This window comes from Malaclemys terrapin, chromosome 11, assembly GCF_027887155.1.
Source record: "Malaclemys terrapin pileata isolate rMalTer1 chromosome 11, rMalTer1.hap1, whole genome shotgun sequence".
NCBI classification, from domain to species: domain Eukaryota; kingdom Metazoa; phylum Chordata; order Testudines; family Emydidae; genus Malaclemys; species Malaclemys terrapin.
The window spans coordinates 2,375,440-2,393,636 of NC_071515.1; the positions used below are offsets into that span (position 1 = coordinate 2,375,440).

The 18,197-nt window shown below is 45.0% G+C and overlaps 1 protein-coding gene across 5 annotated transcripts in view; it reads right to left on the reverse strand.

The window, feature by feature from the left end:
- The window catches only part of PCNT (pericentrin), a 230,759-nt gene that overhangs the window by 85,355 nt on the left and 127,207 nt on the right, over positions 1-18,197 (reverse strand). For 4 of the 5 annotated variants that reach the window (XM_054043682.1, XM_054043685.1, XM_054043684.1 and 1 more), the window contains 5 exons: positions 8,240-8,452; positions 6,091-6,129; positions 2,048-2,277; positions 1,553-1,672; positions 766-786 (listed from right to left, as the gene is read on the reverse strand). In XM_054043682.1, the coding sequence (XP_053899657.1) occupies positions 766-786; positions 1,553-1,672; positions 2,048-2,277; positions 6,091-6,129; positions 8,240-8,452 (623 nt within the window). The remainder of the gene's footprint in view (positions 1-765; positions 787-1,552; positions 1,673-2,047; positions 2,278-6,090; positions 6,130-8,239; positions 8,453-18,197) is intronic. The other variant, XM_054043681.1, reaches the window with a different exon arrangement.

Genomic DNA, 18,197 nt, shown 5'->3' on the forward strand with positions numbered 1-18,197 from the left:
TGGATTGGTCACCTTAAACTTTCCTCTACCCTTTGTTGACATATGTTTATAAAACAGTCTATATACCTGTTGGCAAGATTTTCTAAATATATCAACATATCGGTTTTCTGCCTCGAACACTATGCCCAGGTAAAGGGAGAATGAAACAGCTAGAACTCCTAAGATGATAAACAGGAAGTAGAGCTACATTAAACTTTAGGACCCTATACAATGATGCTGACAAATTATTTGTCTGGAAAACTCCACTGTCCTGAGAGTTTAATTGTTTATAATGGGTTTATTCTTCTACCACATGACATTTAAAGGTTTAGAATTCTACAGACTTGATACAGATGAAGAGTTAGAAATAAAGTTAGTAACATGTACAACCATATAAACACAAAATATGTGAAAAGTGATGCCACAAATAGAACCGGACAGCTGAGGCATAGGGGAAATGATTCCATGCTACTTATTTCCCAAAAGTTCGTTTTCTTTTCACAGTATGTATTAGAACAAAAAATTGTTTTACAAGAGTAATTACATGAGGATGCATTTGATCAATAAAGCCAGAAAAGTAAAGTAGTTAGAAATAGGAAGTTAAATACAAAGCATTTTTTCTAGAGTAAGAGTTGGACAAAGCTAAACATGAATCCCAACATGTAATCAGTCTGAAGCAGATTTTACATTCGAGGAAGGCAAAAAAGGAAAGCAGATCTGAATAAGCAGAAGAAATTGAAGGGAAGGGAGAAAGGGCATGGGGATGCTCATGCTATTTTTCCATACCTGGAGAGTCAATTCAAAGATCTGTAATGTTCATTTATGTGAGAGAAAAAACAAAACAAAACAAAAATTAAACTTTTAAATTGAATATCAACTAACAAGCCTCTGAAGAAAAAAAGAAAAAAGGCCAGATGCCATAATTTTTAGTGCCAGTATTTTGCTCTCTCTAAATCAAACCAACCTGATATGTTGGCAACATTTTACTGTAATACACACATTCAAAAATACCATTTCCTGCAATCTCACTAACAAAACCAAAATTAAGACATGCTCCAACACTCATGCCACCAAAATTCAGCCAGTTTTAAGAAAAAGTTGATTAATTCAGTACTCTGGATTTCCTAAAATACTTGAGAAAATGATTATACTAAGGCCTGGTCCACACTAACCCCCCACTTTGGACTAAGGTACGCAAATTCAGCTACGTTAATAACGTAGCTGAATTCGAAGTACCTTAGTCCGAACTTACCGCAGGTCCAGACGCGGCAGGGAGGCTCCCCCGTCGATGCCGCGTACTCCTCTCGCCGAGCTGGAGTACCGGCGTCGACGGCGAGCACTTCCGGGATCGATCCAGGATCGATTTATCGCGTCTTAACCAGACGCGATAAATCGATCCCAGAACATCGATTGCCTGCCGCCGGACCCTCCGGTAAGTGTAGACTTACCCTAAGTGTGATATTCAACAAACAAAGCAACCACAGATATCCAAATGTAAATCCACTTTCGGCAATTTACTAAATAAATATAATAAACTCAAACATACACAGTCACTACATGTGGTTCTACCTACCCCATATTGTCTGGGCTCTCCAGAAGTCTGGGATTTTCCTGACAGTTTTAACTGATCTTCTAGTTTCTGAATTTCTTGCTGAAACTCATCACGTTCATGTTCTCGCTCTATAGCTTGTTCCTGTAAGATGAAAAAAATTGTTTTTAATTTTTGCTATGAGGAAGCTGATGTTTGCATTTTCCTTTTTTCTTGCATTTGCTTGGCAGTTCTAGAAGCCAGGTAAGAATTTACAGGGACAATAGGAGATTATTATTTCAATTTACAAAACAAATGAACAGCAAAAACATGGAAAGAAAAAGCTAATTTCCATACTCCTATAGATCAGGAAACTTTTAAAAACAAACAAACAAACAATCATCCTTGGTTTTACAAGGAGAAACACAAAGATCTTATTTTCGATAAAACCAAAACTATCCTGGAAGAGACTTATCACAAAATAGGAGGAAGTGTTTTTCCTCTCCAAAGCTGCAGAAATTGGGTGTTGAGCTTGCTTACATCCATGAACTGTCGTTGACTTCTAAGCTGTTTTTCAAGGACTTGAATTTGCTGCCTTAGATCAGTAACTTCCAATGACTTCTTTGCCAACTTCTGATTTTGATCCATCTGTTCTTCAAGTTCCACTTCCAAAACCTTCATCTGAGAGCGCAAGCTGGAATGGTCCTTCTCTGCCTGGCACTGCAGTTCTAACTTCTCTTTTGCTAAAAATTCTACTTCCTTTAGTAAACCTAAACACATGCAGAATAGTAAGAGAGTTCGTCAGTCAGTCCAGAAATATGCAAATCAAATGTTGTTTAAAATTATATTTTATGCATATAATACACACACGCACACACACCTCTGCAACATGTCAGCACCAAAGGGGAAATTTTCAAATACATAAAGAAGAGAGAGGCACCCAACTCCCCCACTGTGTCTTTGAAAATCTTCCCCATAGACAACAAAATAATTACATATGCAATATCAGCAATGTCCAGTGGAAATAAGTCATAGTTCATGATTACTTGATTAACCAATCTATGGCTACAAATTGAGCTTTCAACAAACAGGATATACTGTTTGGAGGATCCAAACTAGGATCCAAACTAAGATCCCAGCATAAAGGCTTTTTGGAAAACATCAATTTAATTCTAACACTTATCTGGTTGTAAGTAACCTGAACACACAGATGAGAATCAGGAAGTCTAACTTTTAAATGTATTATGATTAAAAGGAGGGTGGTGAAAGAACTATCATTCTGCCTTTTAAATGTGCAATTTGTATCTTCATTATTTGCGAAAAAAGCTTTTCCTTACTGTAGCAAAGAGGTGTGGCCTCCCTCAGAGACTGGCAGCGAGGGGGGACCACACCCACCTGGTGCACGGAACCAGGAAGTTGACACCACCACTCCAGAAGCAGAGAGGCGGGACAGGAACAGGAAGCATAAAAGGTGGGCCTGTAGCTCACTTGAAGAGGAGCCGCCGAGGGAGGCAGACGCTTCCAGCTCACCGTTGGAACTGGAGTCTGCGGAAGACTTCTGCTGCCCTGAGGACACCTCCCAGGGACCAGGTTTGCCAGACACGCCCGACGCTGAGGAGCTGCTGGGATTGCCGCTGGCAGTATACCCTGAGGAGACGGAGGACGACTCCAGGGTTCAGGTACACGTGAGGGGGAGTGTAGGAACCAGCCAGGGGAACCAGATGACCATCTAGCTGTGGGGCCGCCATAAAAGAGACAGTCAGCGTGTTGCAGGTGGATTCCACGCTGACCCAGTGGCAGACCATTCTGCCGCTGTTAGGGCCCTGAGCTGGAACACCGTGGAGTTGGGCAGGCCTGCATCCCTGTCCCCACCACCACCACCACCACCCTCCTTAGACCAAAAGGCCTGCTTTTGTCTGTTTCCCACCAGACCCAGGACAACAGACTGGGGGGTATTCGCCCTGACGGAGCACCTAGATTTAACCCATGCTGGTGCCCCTGACTGTTTGCTGGGTGCTTAATCCCTGTCCTGAGCCCCACAGACTGTAGGTAGTGCTCGCCCTTGCACGAGGGGGCCAGTGCACTAGATTGCAAGGCGCCCCGGCTTGCCCAAAGGCCTGGGCCCCTGAACTGTCCCTAACTACAGTACCTCGCTTGACGGCTGGAACCCTAGACTGTTTGGGGGTCTGCCTCGTCGACAGGCTTGGGCCCCCAGAATCATTCACTCTCTCCCAACTGAGGACTGAGCCCGCAAGCCTGCTAACTTCCCCCTTTGATAGACTACTACTCCAGGGGGGTGACAGCAAAGAGGTGTGGCCTCTCTCAGAGATTGGCAGCGAGGGAGGGCCACACACCCCTAGACACCTCTACAATTACCAACATCTAGAAATTCACTGAGGCAAGAGGATTCAGTAGATAGTGTTGTCACCTTTTAACTGTTTTCAGATTTGTAAGTGCCCACAATAGAGTTTTGAAATAGATTTAAATGAAAAACAGACAAATTTCAGCCACCAAATGTCAGATTCATACTTCTCAAGGAAGAGTTTGAAAAAACTGGTGGACACAGCAATTTTATCCCCGCCAAATCGTGAGTAACAATGGAGAATGAACTATATATTTTAACTGATGAGTAGCTGAGTCTTTTTAGCTTTAAAATGAGTTTTACTGCCATCTGTGGAACAAAAAAACTGCTTAAATGAGAATTTGAAATTAAAAAAAAAAAATTCTTACCACCTACCTTCTATTCAAAAAAGCCAGTATCTGTATGGAATCTAATTAGGCCCATAAACTATGTAGAATGGGAAATTTGTTGCCAAAACTTAATATCTGATTGTGCATTAATGCAAGGTCAGTAACTGTACTCTGCTTTGACAGTCTTGTTATTTTTCTCTCCTTTTGGTGTTACATAGCAGTCTGATTCTCAAAATGTATAGATATAGAATTAAAGGTAACACTAACAGATTGTCAGGTCACTGATTTGACTCTGAGTAGAGAATCAAATTGAAATTGTTTTATCAATGCTAGCTCAGATCATGCAATCCCTCTTGAGTGACTCAAAAAATCACATTAGAAACTGCTATGGTAGATTCCATTAGGAAGCTCATTTTTCACATCAACATAACACAGCTTTGTTGGCTCGTCCAAAAATAATAATAAAAAATGTAAGTGAAATCCAGTATGATTTTTATACAAATACCCAGCACTACAAACAATAATTCCAAACAAGAGGAAGAGTACTATTTTAAATTTTAAAAAATGTGATTTGTTAAATTAGAAAAAATAAAAAAGGAAATGTTATAGCTTCACACTCCTAGTATAAGTAGCTTGTTAGGCCTTTAACAGTTAACTTCTACAATAGCTGGAGTTTAACTAGATGGTGAATTTTAAAACCCAATCCTGTTTACATATCACAGCCAGACTCTCAATCATGCCACAGGGTCAGATTTAAGGACAAGGGCCTAGTAGGCATGTGAGGGTAAGTCTACACTGCGCCAAAAAAAAAAAAAAAAAAAAAAAAAAAAAAAAAAATCCCATAGCAGCATTTGAGAGAGAGCTGGAAGACATGTGGGAGCTGGACAAACACAAGGAATGGAGCTGCAGCAGTTGGAGAGAGAGTTCAGCACTGCCCTCTCCCTATATCCTGGACTGTGATCTGGCCAGATAATCCCACCTCAGCTGCCTGAAAAATGCAGTCCCCCAACTCATGTCCTTCCCCCACAAGCCTAGAGCCGTCCTAGCATGCACAAGTATCCCAGGATATACATTTTGGGGCTTCTCAGAAGAAAAGCATTGCTCCTCTTAATTTATCAGAGCCATATGTTCATTGCAGACACAACCATGTATAGAGAAAGCAGTATGGCTGCACTTTTGAGCTAACTCAAAATTTCTCATTTGCATATAAAAGCAAAACTTCTGTTTGCATTTACTTTAGCATTTGACTTCAATAGTCATTTAAAACCATTTGTCTCCCTTATTTTTCTATTCCTTCCTTCCTCTGAGAATCCTTTTCCCCCCTCGATCTTTTCCACTATATGTTCTTTCAAGAGAACTCGTCCTTCCCTTTAGTCCATTCTTACCTTTCTCCTGTCCTCCTCCTCCCCATTCCTACTCTCTCTTCGTTCTGCCACCACAATACTCCTTCCAGTTCCTTCAATTCTCTTTCATTCACCATCTCTAGGTCTCCTGTACTTGGTGTTGCTACATTTTAAGAATACATTTACCCTCTAAGAAGCCCAGTGCCACACAATTAGAACCTCATAGCATATTTATAAAACATTTTTGTCTGTTCAAAACAACAATTTTGGTTGCTTATAATTGCACTATGGAATTTAAGACTGACATCAGACTGATATCATTTAATAAATATCGATTAATGAATTAAGTTTTTAACATAATTCAAGTTTAGTGATTTTTGTTAAATTGTGAAAGTAATGTCTTAAACATGTCCACAATATTAATAATAATTTATTAAATTAACTAAATTTATTGGGCATAGTTCTGAAGTACTATTCCTCTTTGTTAGATTAAATTCAAAGTCATTAATTAATCCACATCATTTCTCATGAAATCACACTGTTACAAACCTGAATCTTCCTTTTTTGCTATGTTAGCAACAGGAACTCCTATGAATAGAAACACGTACAAGACAAAAATAGGACATTTTGATTCATTCCATCTTCCAGATCACTAATGAATTTAACACAGAATAGGGATAATGCCAAACTTTGTAGCATTCCTAAAGGTAACCTGTCTCAATGTGGAGAAGTAGTAGCTAATCATATATGCTGACCATGCATTACTGTTTTTATATAGCCCATTTTGGGTACAATTTTGCCAGGCACCTGGCCATCTCTTTACTGAGGTCCTGTATCTACTGAATTCTTTCATTTGGCAATTCTTCCCCAAAGCTTCATGTGTTTCTTACTTTTTTTCCTTGCTAAGTACTCAGAGCTCCTTTAACCTCTAAATCAGTCGTACACTGAAAAGCACTACAGAGACTCTAAAATAACTGGACAGTGATATCCTGACATTCCATTATTTCCAGTGGGACACATGACTCAAAGCCATAACCACCTGGCAACATAAAGATCACAAAACAACATCAGTGTGTCCTGATGTGATTATTTTGTCTCTCTCTGTGGATGTCTGAAACTCTGTCATCCTACATATGGCAGAAAATATTGTTTCTCCTTTCTCTCTTCCCCCCCTTTCTAGAAGCACTGGTCGGGGCAAATATTCTGGTGGACCTTATGTGGTAATCAGTCCATTGCTTGCTCATGACAAACAGTGAGAGCTCAGCAGAGGCCTGTGAAGTCTACAAGTAGAGCAAGTTAGTGTCACAGCCACCACAGGTTATTTTCACTACTCAAGTCTTAGATTTTCCTCTAAAGATATAATTATCTTTCCTCAGGCTAATACCATTTCTGAGATTTTGATACAGTGCCTCCGTATCAGCTAATAGAGACAAAACATCAAGATTTTTGATGGCATCATCCTGTGAGAGGAATGTAGGGTTGCAGGAGCCAGAGAGTAGGGAAGAGCCATGGGGACAGGGCAGAGGGAGACAGGAGATGGAGTGGGTGGATAGGAGCGGAAGGGATAGGTGTCAAGAGACAGAGGTTGGAGTGGTGGATAGGAGTAGCATAGGAGGAGAAAGGCAGGAACCAGAACAAGGGGTTGGATAGGAGCAGAGGGAGGAGGGGGCAGGTGGTAAATAGAAGAGGAGAGGTGCAGAGCCTGAAGGTTTGGAGGCAAACGGGAGCAGAGAGGAACAGGAATTTTGGGGGGAGGGTGGATACTCGGGACAGAATAGTCTAAAGAATGCCTGAAATTGAACCCAGTAGCCCGGAGACTCTCCATTCCTCTGCTGTGAGCAAACAGCTGTCTAGTTGTCTAGAGTCCAGATCATTAAAGCCTCCGCCTAGTTGTCCCTCCTAGATTGCTTTCCCCAGGGGTTTTGACTCACTGAATTCTAGTCCGTAGGGAGTTTATAGCAGATGCCCATTACAATTTATCCTGCATCTTTAATTATTTTAGCCTTATCCAAGTTATTTAACTACTTCCTGCATTTTCAGTCCATTTCCTTGGTACTGTAGTGGTGTTCTAGAGCTTGTCTATGCTACCACGTGGGATCGATCTAAGATACGCAACTTCAGCTATGTGAATAGCGTAGCTGAAGTCGACATACTTAGATCTATTTACCACGGTGTCTTCACTGCAGTAAGTCCACAGCCGACGCTCTCCCGTTGACTCTGCTTACGCGCCTCATTCTGGTGGAGTACCGGCGTTGACAGGAGAGAGCTCAGCGGTCGATTTTTCACGTCTATATAAGACGCAATAAATTGACCCCCACTGATCAATCGCTGCCTGGGAGGTAGTGTAGACAAGCCCCTAGTGACACAGATCTACTTCTTTTTCCCTTTCTCTCCTGCCTATGCTCTATCAGTTAACTAAATTTTAGTTGCCAGATCCTCATGATCAATTACATCACCTTCCATTCAGTATAACTTTTAGTTCATCATGCTTATTTTTCCATACTCCTTCCATTTGTCACTAGACATTGGAGTACTTCTCATTAACAGCAACATCTTATTTCTAAAAACAGAAGTGTCATGTCTGGGTTTATTTTCAAAGTTAACTGGAAGTCCCTGCTCTACCCTTTCCTGTCCTGAGCTATTCAACCAACCATTATACAAAAGAAATATCAATAAATGTTATTAAAGCATTACTTACCAACTTCTATTTCTCCTACGTTGGCAGCCAGAGCTTTCTTTTGACTTATTAACATATCCCGCTCCTCACAGAGTATTGCCTGTTCCTGGGTTAGCTTCTGAAACTGTTCCTGCAAGCTCTCCAGTTCCAAAACAAGGCGTCGTTCAGACTCTTCTTTCAGGCTCATTGCCTCTTCTAAGGCTGCTTTCTCTACTACATAGCCTTCAATGATACCTAAAATCCAAAGGTAAACTAAAAGTGTAGACACTGAATTTCTTACCTAAAGTACTATCAACTAACTATTGAAACTATCACCAATAGGAAGGGAAGGTTACTCACTTTCTGCAATAACTGAGATTCTTCGAGATGTGTGTCCCTGTGGGTGCTCCACTTCGGGTGTTGGTGCATCCCAGCACTGCTGATCAGAGATTTACATTAGCAGTGTCCCCGCAGATCATGCGTGTGCAGTAGGCGGGTCGTGGTGCCGTTGGTGCCACATGTAGCGTGCACACGACCCAAGGCCTCCAGTTCCTTCTCTACCACAGAGTCCCTACTGTGAACTCTGAAGTAGAGGGTGGGTAGTGGAGCTCTCACAGGGACACACATCTCGAAGAACCTCAGTTCCTGCACAAGGTGAGTAACCTTCCCTTCTTCTTCGAGTGCTGTCACTGTGGGTGCTCCACTTCAGGTGACTGTACAGCAGTGCCCCTCAAGGGACTTCGGGTTTGTTTGAGTCATAGAGGTAAGTATTGTGAGACCCACCATGGTGTCACTCCTGGAGTCATGAGTGATTGCACAGTGTTCAGCAAATGCGTGGACAGAGGCCCAAGTGGCTGCCTTACAAATCTCTAATATTGGAACACTATGTAGAAACGCTATTGAGGTTAAAACAGATCTAGTAGTATGTGCTCTAATGTGTTCCGGTGGTTCTGTATTCTGCATACGATAGCACAGTTGAATGCATGTGGAGATCCAGCTAGACAATCTCTGAATAGATATTGTGTCTCCTTTTGAACGCTCAATAGTAGAGACAAAGTCTAGGAGAATTCCAGAAGGGTTTGGTCCTTTCAAGGTAAAACACTAGCACACGTCTAAAGTCCAGTGAGTGCAGGGTGGCCTCTCTTGGATTCCTGAGAGGCTTAGGATACAATGTAGGGAGATGGATTGGTTGGTTCAGATGAAATGTAGACGTAACCTTTGGGTGCGGACGTAGCATAACCTTTTCTTTGAAGAATACTGTGTATGGAGGATCAGCCATGAGCGGACCTATCTCACTCACCCTCCTTCTGGTAGAAGTAATAGCAACCAGAAAGGCCACTTTCATGGATAAATGTAGCACGGAACAGATGACTAATGGTTCGAATGGTGGTCTGGTGAGGCATTTCAGCACCAGATTGAGGTCCCACGTTGGGGTAGGCCAACGAACGAGACCCGTGAGGAAGCGTTTAGTAGTTGGGTCCGCGAATGTTGAGGTTCCATCGATCTCCTGATGGAACACTGTAATGGCCACCAGATGAACTTTGATTGAGCTCATTGTTAAACCTGAACTTTTCAGCTCCAGTAGGTATTCCAGCACTAGTGGTATTGTAGAGGCTGTTAATTGTCTTTCTTGACACCAGGCAGAGAATCTCTCCCATTTTTGAAGGCAAGTATTAAGTGTGGTCATCTTCCTGCTGTTTAACAACACACGTTTAACTTGTTCTGAGTAGATTAGTTCACCATGGTGGAACCATGTAGGAGCCATGTTTGTAAGTGGAGTAGCTCCAGGTTCAGGTGAAGAGTACGACTGTGGTGCTGAGACAGCAGGTCTGCACTAGGAGGGAGGGCTCGTGGGGCACATACCGCCATTCGCATCAGATAAGGGTACCATGCTTGTCTGGGCTATGTCGTGACTCTGAGGATAACCTTGGCCCTGTCTGTTTGTATCTAGTGCGTCATGCGTGATATCAGTGGAAATAAATACATGAGTTGTGCCTCCCATTTGATGAGGAAGGCGTTCCCCAGTGATCGTGGTCAGAGTCCTGCTCGCAAACAGAACATTGTGCATTTGCCGTTTGTTGGGGATGCGAACAGGTCGATGATGGGAATTCCCCATCAGCATGGTCTTGAGAGAAGTACCTGCTGAGTGTGTCCGCTGTCGCATTCTGACAGCCAGGCAGGTACCATGCCAAGATGTTTATGTAGTGTTGTGTGCACCAGCTCCATATTTTATGGCTTTGGTGCGTAGCGAGTGTGAATGAGCGCCTCCTTGGCAGTGGATGTAAGACACGCATGCAATATTGTTGGTCATAATGCAAAAGACTTGTTCTTTATATGAGATAGGAATTGCCTGCAGGCATTGCTGTAGTATGTTGATGTGTAGCTAAGTCTCTGCCAGAGACCATTTGCCTTGGGCCATGTGATGATATGGGCGCTCCAGCCCATCAGTGACACATCTGTGGTGATCACAACGGATGGGGGTTCCTGCTCGAAAGGGAAGCCCATACATACATTTTGTGGTCTTGTCCACCATTGTAGTGTCCAGGACACTGGGTGGTACTGAGAGTCATTTGTGTAGGTTGTGTTTGCTGGGTATGTATACCTTGCGTAAGCAGCCTTGTAGGCATCGCATGTGTAGTCTTGCATGTCGTACCATGAACGTTGTGGCTGCCATGTGTCCTAGTAATTGCAGGAAAGTACAACCCCATATTTGAGGGATGACTTGTACATCTGAGATAAGGTTTGTGAGAGTTAGGAATTTGGCCTGAGGTAGGGAAGCCTTGGCTTCCATAGCATCGAGATGTGCCCTGATGAAGTCCAGTTGTTGGACCGGGATTACAATCGATTTTCATTTGTTTATTTGTAACCATAGCTCCCGGAATAGTGTGATAGTGGTCTAGACTGTGTCCATCATTCCTTGTAGGGCTGGGCCTTTGATAAGGCAGTCGTCCAGGTAGGAAAAGATCATTATTCCCTGTTGGCGTAAATGTGCCACGACTACCCCTAGGGTTTTGGAGAAAACTCTTGGAGTAGTAGATAGAATCATAGAATATCAGGGTTGGAAGGGACCTCAGGAGGTCATCTAGTCCAACCCCCTGCTCAAAGCAGGACCAATTCCCAACTAAATCATCCCAGCCAGGGCTTTGTCAAGCCTGACCTTAAAAACCTCTAAGGGAGGAGATTCCTCCCTAGGCAACCCATTCCAGTGCTTCACCCTCCTCCTACTGAAAAAGTTTTTCCTAATATCAAACCTAAACCTCCCCCACTGCAACTTGAGACCATTACTCCTTGTTCTGTCATCTGGTACCACTGAGAACAGTCTAGATCCATCCTCTTTGGAACCCCCTTTCAGGTAGTTGAAAGCAGCTATCAAATCCCCCCTCATTCTTCTCTTCTGCAGACTAAAGAATCCCAGTTCCCTCAGCCTCTCCTTGTAAGTCATGTGCTTCAGACCCCTAATCATTTTTGTTGCCCTCCGCTGGACTCTTTCCAATTTTTCCACATCCTTCTTGTAGTGTGGGGCCCAAAACTGGACACAGTACTCCAAATGAGGCCTCACCAATGTAGAATAGAGAGGAATGATCACGTCCCTCGATCTGCTGGCAATGCCCCTACTTATACAGCCCAAAATGCCATTAGCCTTCTTGGCAACAAGAGCACACTGTTGACTCATATCCAGCTTCTGGTCCACTGTAACCCCTAGGTCCTTTTCTGCAGATAGGCCGAATGGTAGAACTCTGTACTGAAAGTGTTCATGTCCTACCGTGAAACACAAATTTCCTGTAAGCGGAATGAATGGTGATATGGAAATAAGCATCTTGAAGGTCGAGGGCTGAAAATCAGTCCCCCTGTTGCAGCGCTGGAAGTATCGTGCCCAATGTGACCATCTTGAATTTTTGGGAGCATACGAATTTATTGAGCTTCCTTAGGTCCAGATTAGGTCTCCATCCCCCATTCTTCTTCTGGGTCAGGAAATAATGGGAGTACAATCCCCTCCCTTTGAATTGTGAAGGAACTCATTCCACGGCACCTAGTTGAAGAAGATGATTGACTTCTTGTCGTAATAGGTGCTCATGAGAAGGGTCCCTGAAGAGGGACAGGGAGGAGGATAGGGAAGGTGATCAGGAGGTGAAGGGGATGGTATTTCTAAAACCCATTGGTCCAATGTTATTGAGGTCTAGATGTGATAAAAAGGGCAAAGTCAATGACCAAAAATTGGGAATGGTTCGGGCATAGGCGCTGTCTGGTGAGGGAGGTCGTTCAAACCCTTGACCAAATTGTCAAAATTGCGGTTTTGGAGGGGCTGATTGGGAAGTTGGCGCCTGTGATTGAGGCGGTCCTCGACGTAAGGCCAATGTTGTTGCCGGTTGTTAGAGGAGTCTCTGGGTATCTGATACGGGTCTCTCCACAGGTACTACTGCAGAGAAAGATTTGAAAGGGCCCTGCGAGGGAAGGTATCATAAGGAGACCCCATCGGCCGGAAGGCATGGGATGCATTGTCCTAGGAATGCGGGTGCCATGACCACCACACCCAAGAGGAGGAGACAGATGGTGGTGGTCGGGGACTCCCTCCTAAGGGTGACGGAGTCATCCATCTGCCGACCAGACCAGGAGACTCGAAGTGTGCTGCTTGCCTGGAGCTAGAATCCAGGATGTGGAGTGCTTACCGAGACTGATCAAGACCTCGGATCACTACCCCTTCCTACTTCTCCACATGGGCACCAATGATATTGCCAAGAATGATCTTGAGTGGATCACTGCAGACTACATAGCTCTGGGAAGAAGGATAAAGGAGTTTGAGGCGCAAGGCGTGTTCTTCTCCATTCTCCCTGTTGAAGGAAAAGGCCCAGGTAGGGACTGTCAATTGTGGAGGTGAATGCGTGGTTACGCAGGTGATGTCAGAGAGAGGAATTTGGATTCTTCGACCATTGGATGTTGTTCTGGGAAGAAGGATTGCTAGGAAGAGATGGGATCCACCTAATGAAGAGAGGGAAGAGCATCTTCGCAGGCAGGCTTGCTAACCTAGTGAAGAGGGCTTTAAACTAGGTTCGCCGGGGGATAGTGACCTAAGCCCAGAGGTAAGGGCGGGAGTGCGATACCAGGAGGAAACACAAGGAGGAGGGTGCAAGACGGGAAACCTCCTGATTCATACTGAGAAAGTGGGGCAATTGGCTAGTTCTCTTAGGTGCATGTGCATGAGCGCAAGGAGCCTGGGAAACAAGCAGGGAGAACTGGAAGTCCTGGCACAATCAAGGAATTATGATGGGATTGGAATAACAGGAACTTGGTGGGGCAGTTCAAATGACTGGAGCACTGTCATGGATGGGTATAAACTGTTCAGGAAGGACAGGTACAGGAGGAAACGTGGAAGAGTTGCATTATATGTAAGAGAACAGTATGATTGCTCAGAGCTCCAGTTTGAAACTGGAGAAAAGCCCGTTGAGAGTCTTTGGGTTAAGTTTAGAGGCAAGAACAAAAGGGTGATGTCGTGGTGGGCATGTGCTATAGACCACCGGATCAGAAGGATGAGGTAGACAAGGCTTTCTTCGGACAATTAACCGAAGTCTCCAGATCACAGGCCCTGATTCTAATGGGGGACTTCAATCACCCTGACGTCTGCTAGGAGAGCAATACAGCAGTGCACAGATAATCCAGGAAGTTTTTGGAGAGTGTTGGGGACAACTTCCTGGTAAAAGTGCTGAAGGAACTGACTATGGGCCGTGCTCCTCTTGACCTCCTGCCTACAAACAGGGAAGAATTGGTAGGGGAAGTAGAAGTGGGTGGCAACCTAGGCAGCAGTGACCATGAGATGGTTGAGTTCAGGATCCTGACAAAAGGAAGAAAGGAGAGTAGCAAAATACGAACCCTGGGCTTCAGAAAAGCAGACAAACTCCCTTAGGGAACTGATGGGCAGGATCCTCTGGGAGGCTAATATGAGGAGGAAAGGAGTCTAGGAGATCTGGCTGTATTTTAAAGAATCCTTATTGAGGGTGCAGGAACAAACCATCCTGAAGTGCAGAAAGAATAGCAAATATGGCAGGCGACCAGCTTGGCTTAACAGTGAAATCGTCAGTGAGATTAAACTCAAAAAGGAAGCTTACAAGAAATGGAAATTTGGACAGATGACTAGGGAGGAGTATAAAAATATTGCTAGACTATGCAGCGGTGTAATTAGGAAGGCCAAAACACAACTGGAGTTGCAGCTAGCAAGGGATATGAAGGGTAACAAGAAGGGTTTTTACAGCTATGTTAGCAACAAGAAGGTGGTCAGGGAAAGTGTGGGACCCTTACTGAATGGGAGAGGCAACATAGTGGCAGATGATGTGGAAAAAGCTGAAGTATTCAATGCTTTTTTTGCCTCGGTCTTCACAGACAAAGGCAGTTCCCAGACTGCTGCACTGGGCAACACAGTATGGGGAGGAGGTGAGCAGCCCTCAGTGGTGAAAGAACAGGTTAAGGACTATTTAAAAAAGCTGGATATGCACAAGTCCATGGGTCCAGATCTAATGCAGCCAAGGGTGCTGAGGGAGTTGACTGATGTGATTGCAGAGCCATTGGCCATTATCTCTGAAAATTCGTGGCGATCGGGGAAGGTCCCGGACAATTGGGAAAAGGCAAATATAGTGCCCATCTTTAAAAAAAGGGAAAAAAGAGAACCCGGGGAACTACAGACCAGTCAGCCTCACTTCAGTCCCTGGAAAAATCATGGAGCATGTCCTCAAGGAAACCATTTTGAAGCCCTTGGAGGAGAGGAAGGTGATCAGGAACAGTCAACATAGATTTACCAAGGGCAAGTCATGCCTGACCAACCTGATTGCCTTCTATGATGAGATAATTGGCTCTGTGAATATGGGGAAAGTGGTGGACGTGATATATCTTGACTTTAGCAAAGATTTTGATATGGTCTCCCACAGTATTCTTGCCAGCAAGTTAAAAAAGTCTGGATTGGATGAATGGACTAAAAGGTGGATAGAAAGCTGGCTAGATTATCGGCTCAATGGGTAGTGATCAACAGCTCGATGTCTAGTTGGAAGCCGGTTTCAAGCGGAGTGACCCCGGGGTGGGTTCTGTTCAACATTTTTATTAATGATCTGGATGATGGGATGGATTGCACCCTCAGCAAGTTCGCAGATTATACTAAACTGGGGGGAGAGGTAGATACGCTGGAGGGTAGGAATAAGGTCCAGAGTGACCTCGACCAATTGGAGGATTGGGCCAAAAGAAATCTGATGAGGTTCAACAGGAAAAGTGTAGAGTTCTGCATTTAGGACGGAAGAATCCCATGCACTGCTACAGGCTGGTGACCGACTGGCTAAGCAGCAGTTCTGCAGAAAAGGACCTGGGGATTACAGCGGACAAGAAGCTGGATATGAGTCAGCAATGTGCCCTTGCTGCCAAGAAGGCCAATGGCATATTGGGCTGTATTAGTAGGAGCACTCCCAGCAGATTGAGGGGAGTTATTATTCCCCTCTATTCGGCACTGGTGAGGCCACACCTGGAGTACTGCATCCAGTTTTGGTTCCCCACTACAGAATGGATGTGGACATATTGGAGAGAGTCCAGCGGAGGGCAACAAAAATGATTAGCGGGCTGGGGCACATGATTTACGAGGAGAGGCTGAGGGAACTGGGGTTATTTAGTCTGCAGAAGAGAAGAGTGAAGGGGGATTTACATGAAGGGGGGTTCCAAAGAGGATGGAGCTAGGCTGTTCTCAGTGGTGGCAGATGACAAAACAAGAAGCAAAGGTCTCAAGTTGCAGTGGGAGAGGTCTAGGTTCGTATTAGGAAACACTATTTCACTAGAAGGGTGGTGAAGCACTGGAATGGGTTACCTAGGGAGGTGGTGTAATCTCCATCCTTAGAGGTTTTTAAGGCCCGGCTTGACAAAGCCCTGGCTGGGATGATTTAGTTAGGGATTGGCCTTGCTTTGAGCAGGGGGTTGGACTAGATGACCTCCTGAGGTCTCTTTCAACCCTAATATTCTATGATTCTGTGGTACCTTCTTCCCTTTGCAGGTGGGGTATAAATCCCCAAAGTGCGGAGGGTGGCGCAAGAGTCCTTCATCGAATGAAGCACCTCATCAGTTTTCTTTGAGAAAAGCTTTTCTCGATTGAAAAATAGGTTTTCTATCTTTGTTGGCAGTTCCTTGGTTTTATGCATGACCTGTAGCCAGGATCACCGGTACAGGACTACAGCTGTGGCCGTGGTTCTGGCTGCAGTGCCTAGTGACACTTGTAGGGCTGTTTGGGCTATCAGTTGACCCTCATTGATGATGGCTTGAAACTGTGACCGTTTCTCCTTGGGGAGCTCTGCTATGAACGAGCTAAGTTTCACATAGTTATCATAATAATATTTAGCTAACAATGCAGATTGGCCACTCTGAGTTGTATAGTGCCTGAAGAATAAACTTTACACCCAAACAGGTAGAGTCTCGTGTGTTCTTGCTCCTGTGGTGTAGATTTAAACTGCTGTTGCTTGCCGCGTTGATTCGCAACATTGACCACTAAGGTGTTGGGGGGCAGATGTGCAAAGAGAAAGTCTGCCCCTTTTGCACATTGGCAGAATTGAGGTTGGTGTCTGCCAGACGGACTCTGCCGGTTCCAAAATGGCATCGTTGATAGGACGAGCGATCTTGGAAGTAGATGATGGTTGTAGTATTTGTACCAGCTTGTGCTGGTTTGTCTGCACCTCCTCTAGTGGTATTTCCTGTCTGTGAGTGACCCGCTTAAACAGTTCTTGAAACTACTTGAAATTGTCTGCTCAAGTTAGCATTGGGGGCATAATGGCCTCATCTGGGGAGGAGGAAGTGTTGTGAGCAGGAGAGGTAATTTCTTGGTCTGTTCCAGTTTCCGTGTCCTCGCCTACGTCCTGAGCCTCCATGGGCTGCAGTGTGGGAGATGCAGGGTTAGAGTGCAGTTCGCGTCTGTGCACCGTGGGTAGCCTGGAATGTGGACTGTGTAAGAAGCCCAGGGTTCCCAATGTGCCCACTGCATTAGGAAGGCCATAGGTGAGTATATCCATGGTGGTCTGCACCATGGTTGAGTCGTCTGGTGGTATCTTGGTCCCATATGGCTCCAAGGTGGTCGGCATTCTTTTGGTGAGGAATGGTGTAGTGAGAAGGTGTTTTGCTCCTGCATCTCCTCCTCATCTTCGCTGGAAAATTGTGCAATGTCGTGAGAGCTGCTGGGATCTCCTCCATAGCCTGTCGGGGAACCCTCGGTACCAAGTATCGGGGAGTGCGGTGCCGACGGTACCACCAACTTTTTCTGGTGGAACAGAGACTGTGTGGTGCCAACGTCTGGACCATCAGTGCCATGACGTCCGCTCTCACTGGTGCCCGCGTCAGTGCGGCTGGTGCCGACTTGTTTTTTTTTTCCCCACCGGTGCCGATTGTGTTGTTGGTGCCGAGGGCGTAGGCATGGTGCCCGGGGAGATGCTCGGTGCCAAGTCCCTTGCAGGTGAACTTGGTGCCATGGAGGAGGCATGTCTTTGTGCCTCGACTCTGTCTCCTTTGCTCGGACCTCGGCGTTGCTGGAGGTGCCTGGAGCATCATAGGTGCTCCACCGAGCATATGTCGGCATTGGAGGTAGCGACCTGGCAGGAGCCTTTCTTTTCACAGTACTCTCTGCGGAGAATTCTGAGCCCTCTTTTTTGGTCTTTCATAGGGTATGTCTCCTTTTCCAATTGGAGGAGTGTCTAGAGAGGCAGTCTGCTTGTCCGAATCGGGTTGGAGGGATTTCTCCATTAAAATCATTTTTAGCTGGAGATCCCTATCACATCGGGCTCTGGCTCTCAAATTGCTGCAGTGGGGGCATTTTGGGGGTTATGCCCCTCACCCAGACAGGGTACACACAATGAATGCCCATTTGAAATGGGCATAGCTTCATGCAGGAGCCACAGTGTCTGAAACCTGAGGAGCCAGGCATCTTAACGGATAACCATCCCCTGAGAGGAGGTAGCTAACAAAATAGTCTTATTGGGGGGGGGGGGGCGGCGTGCGG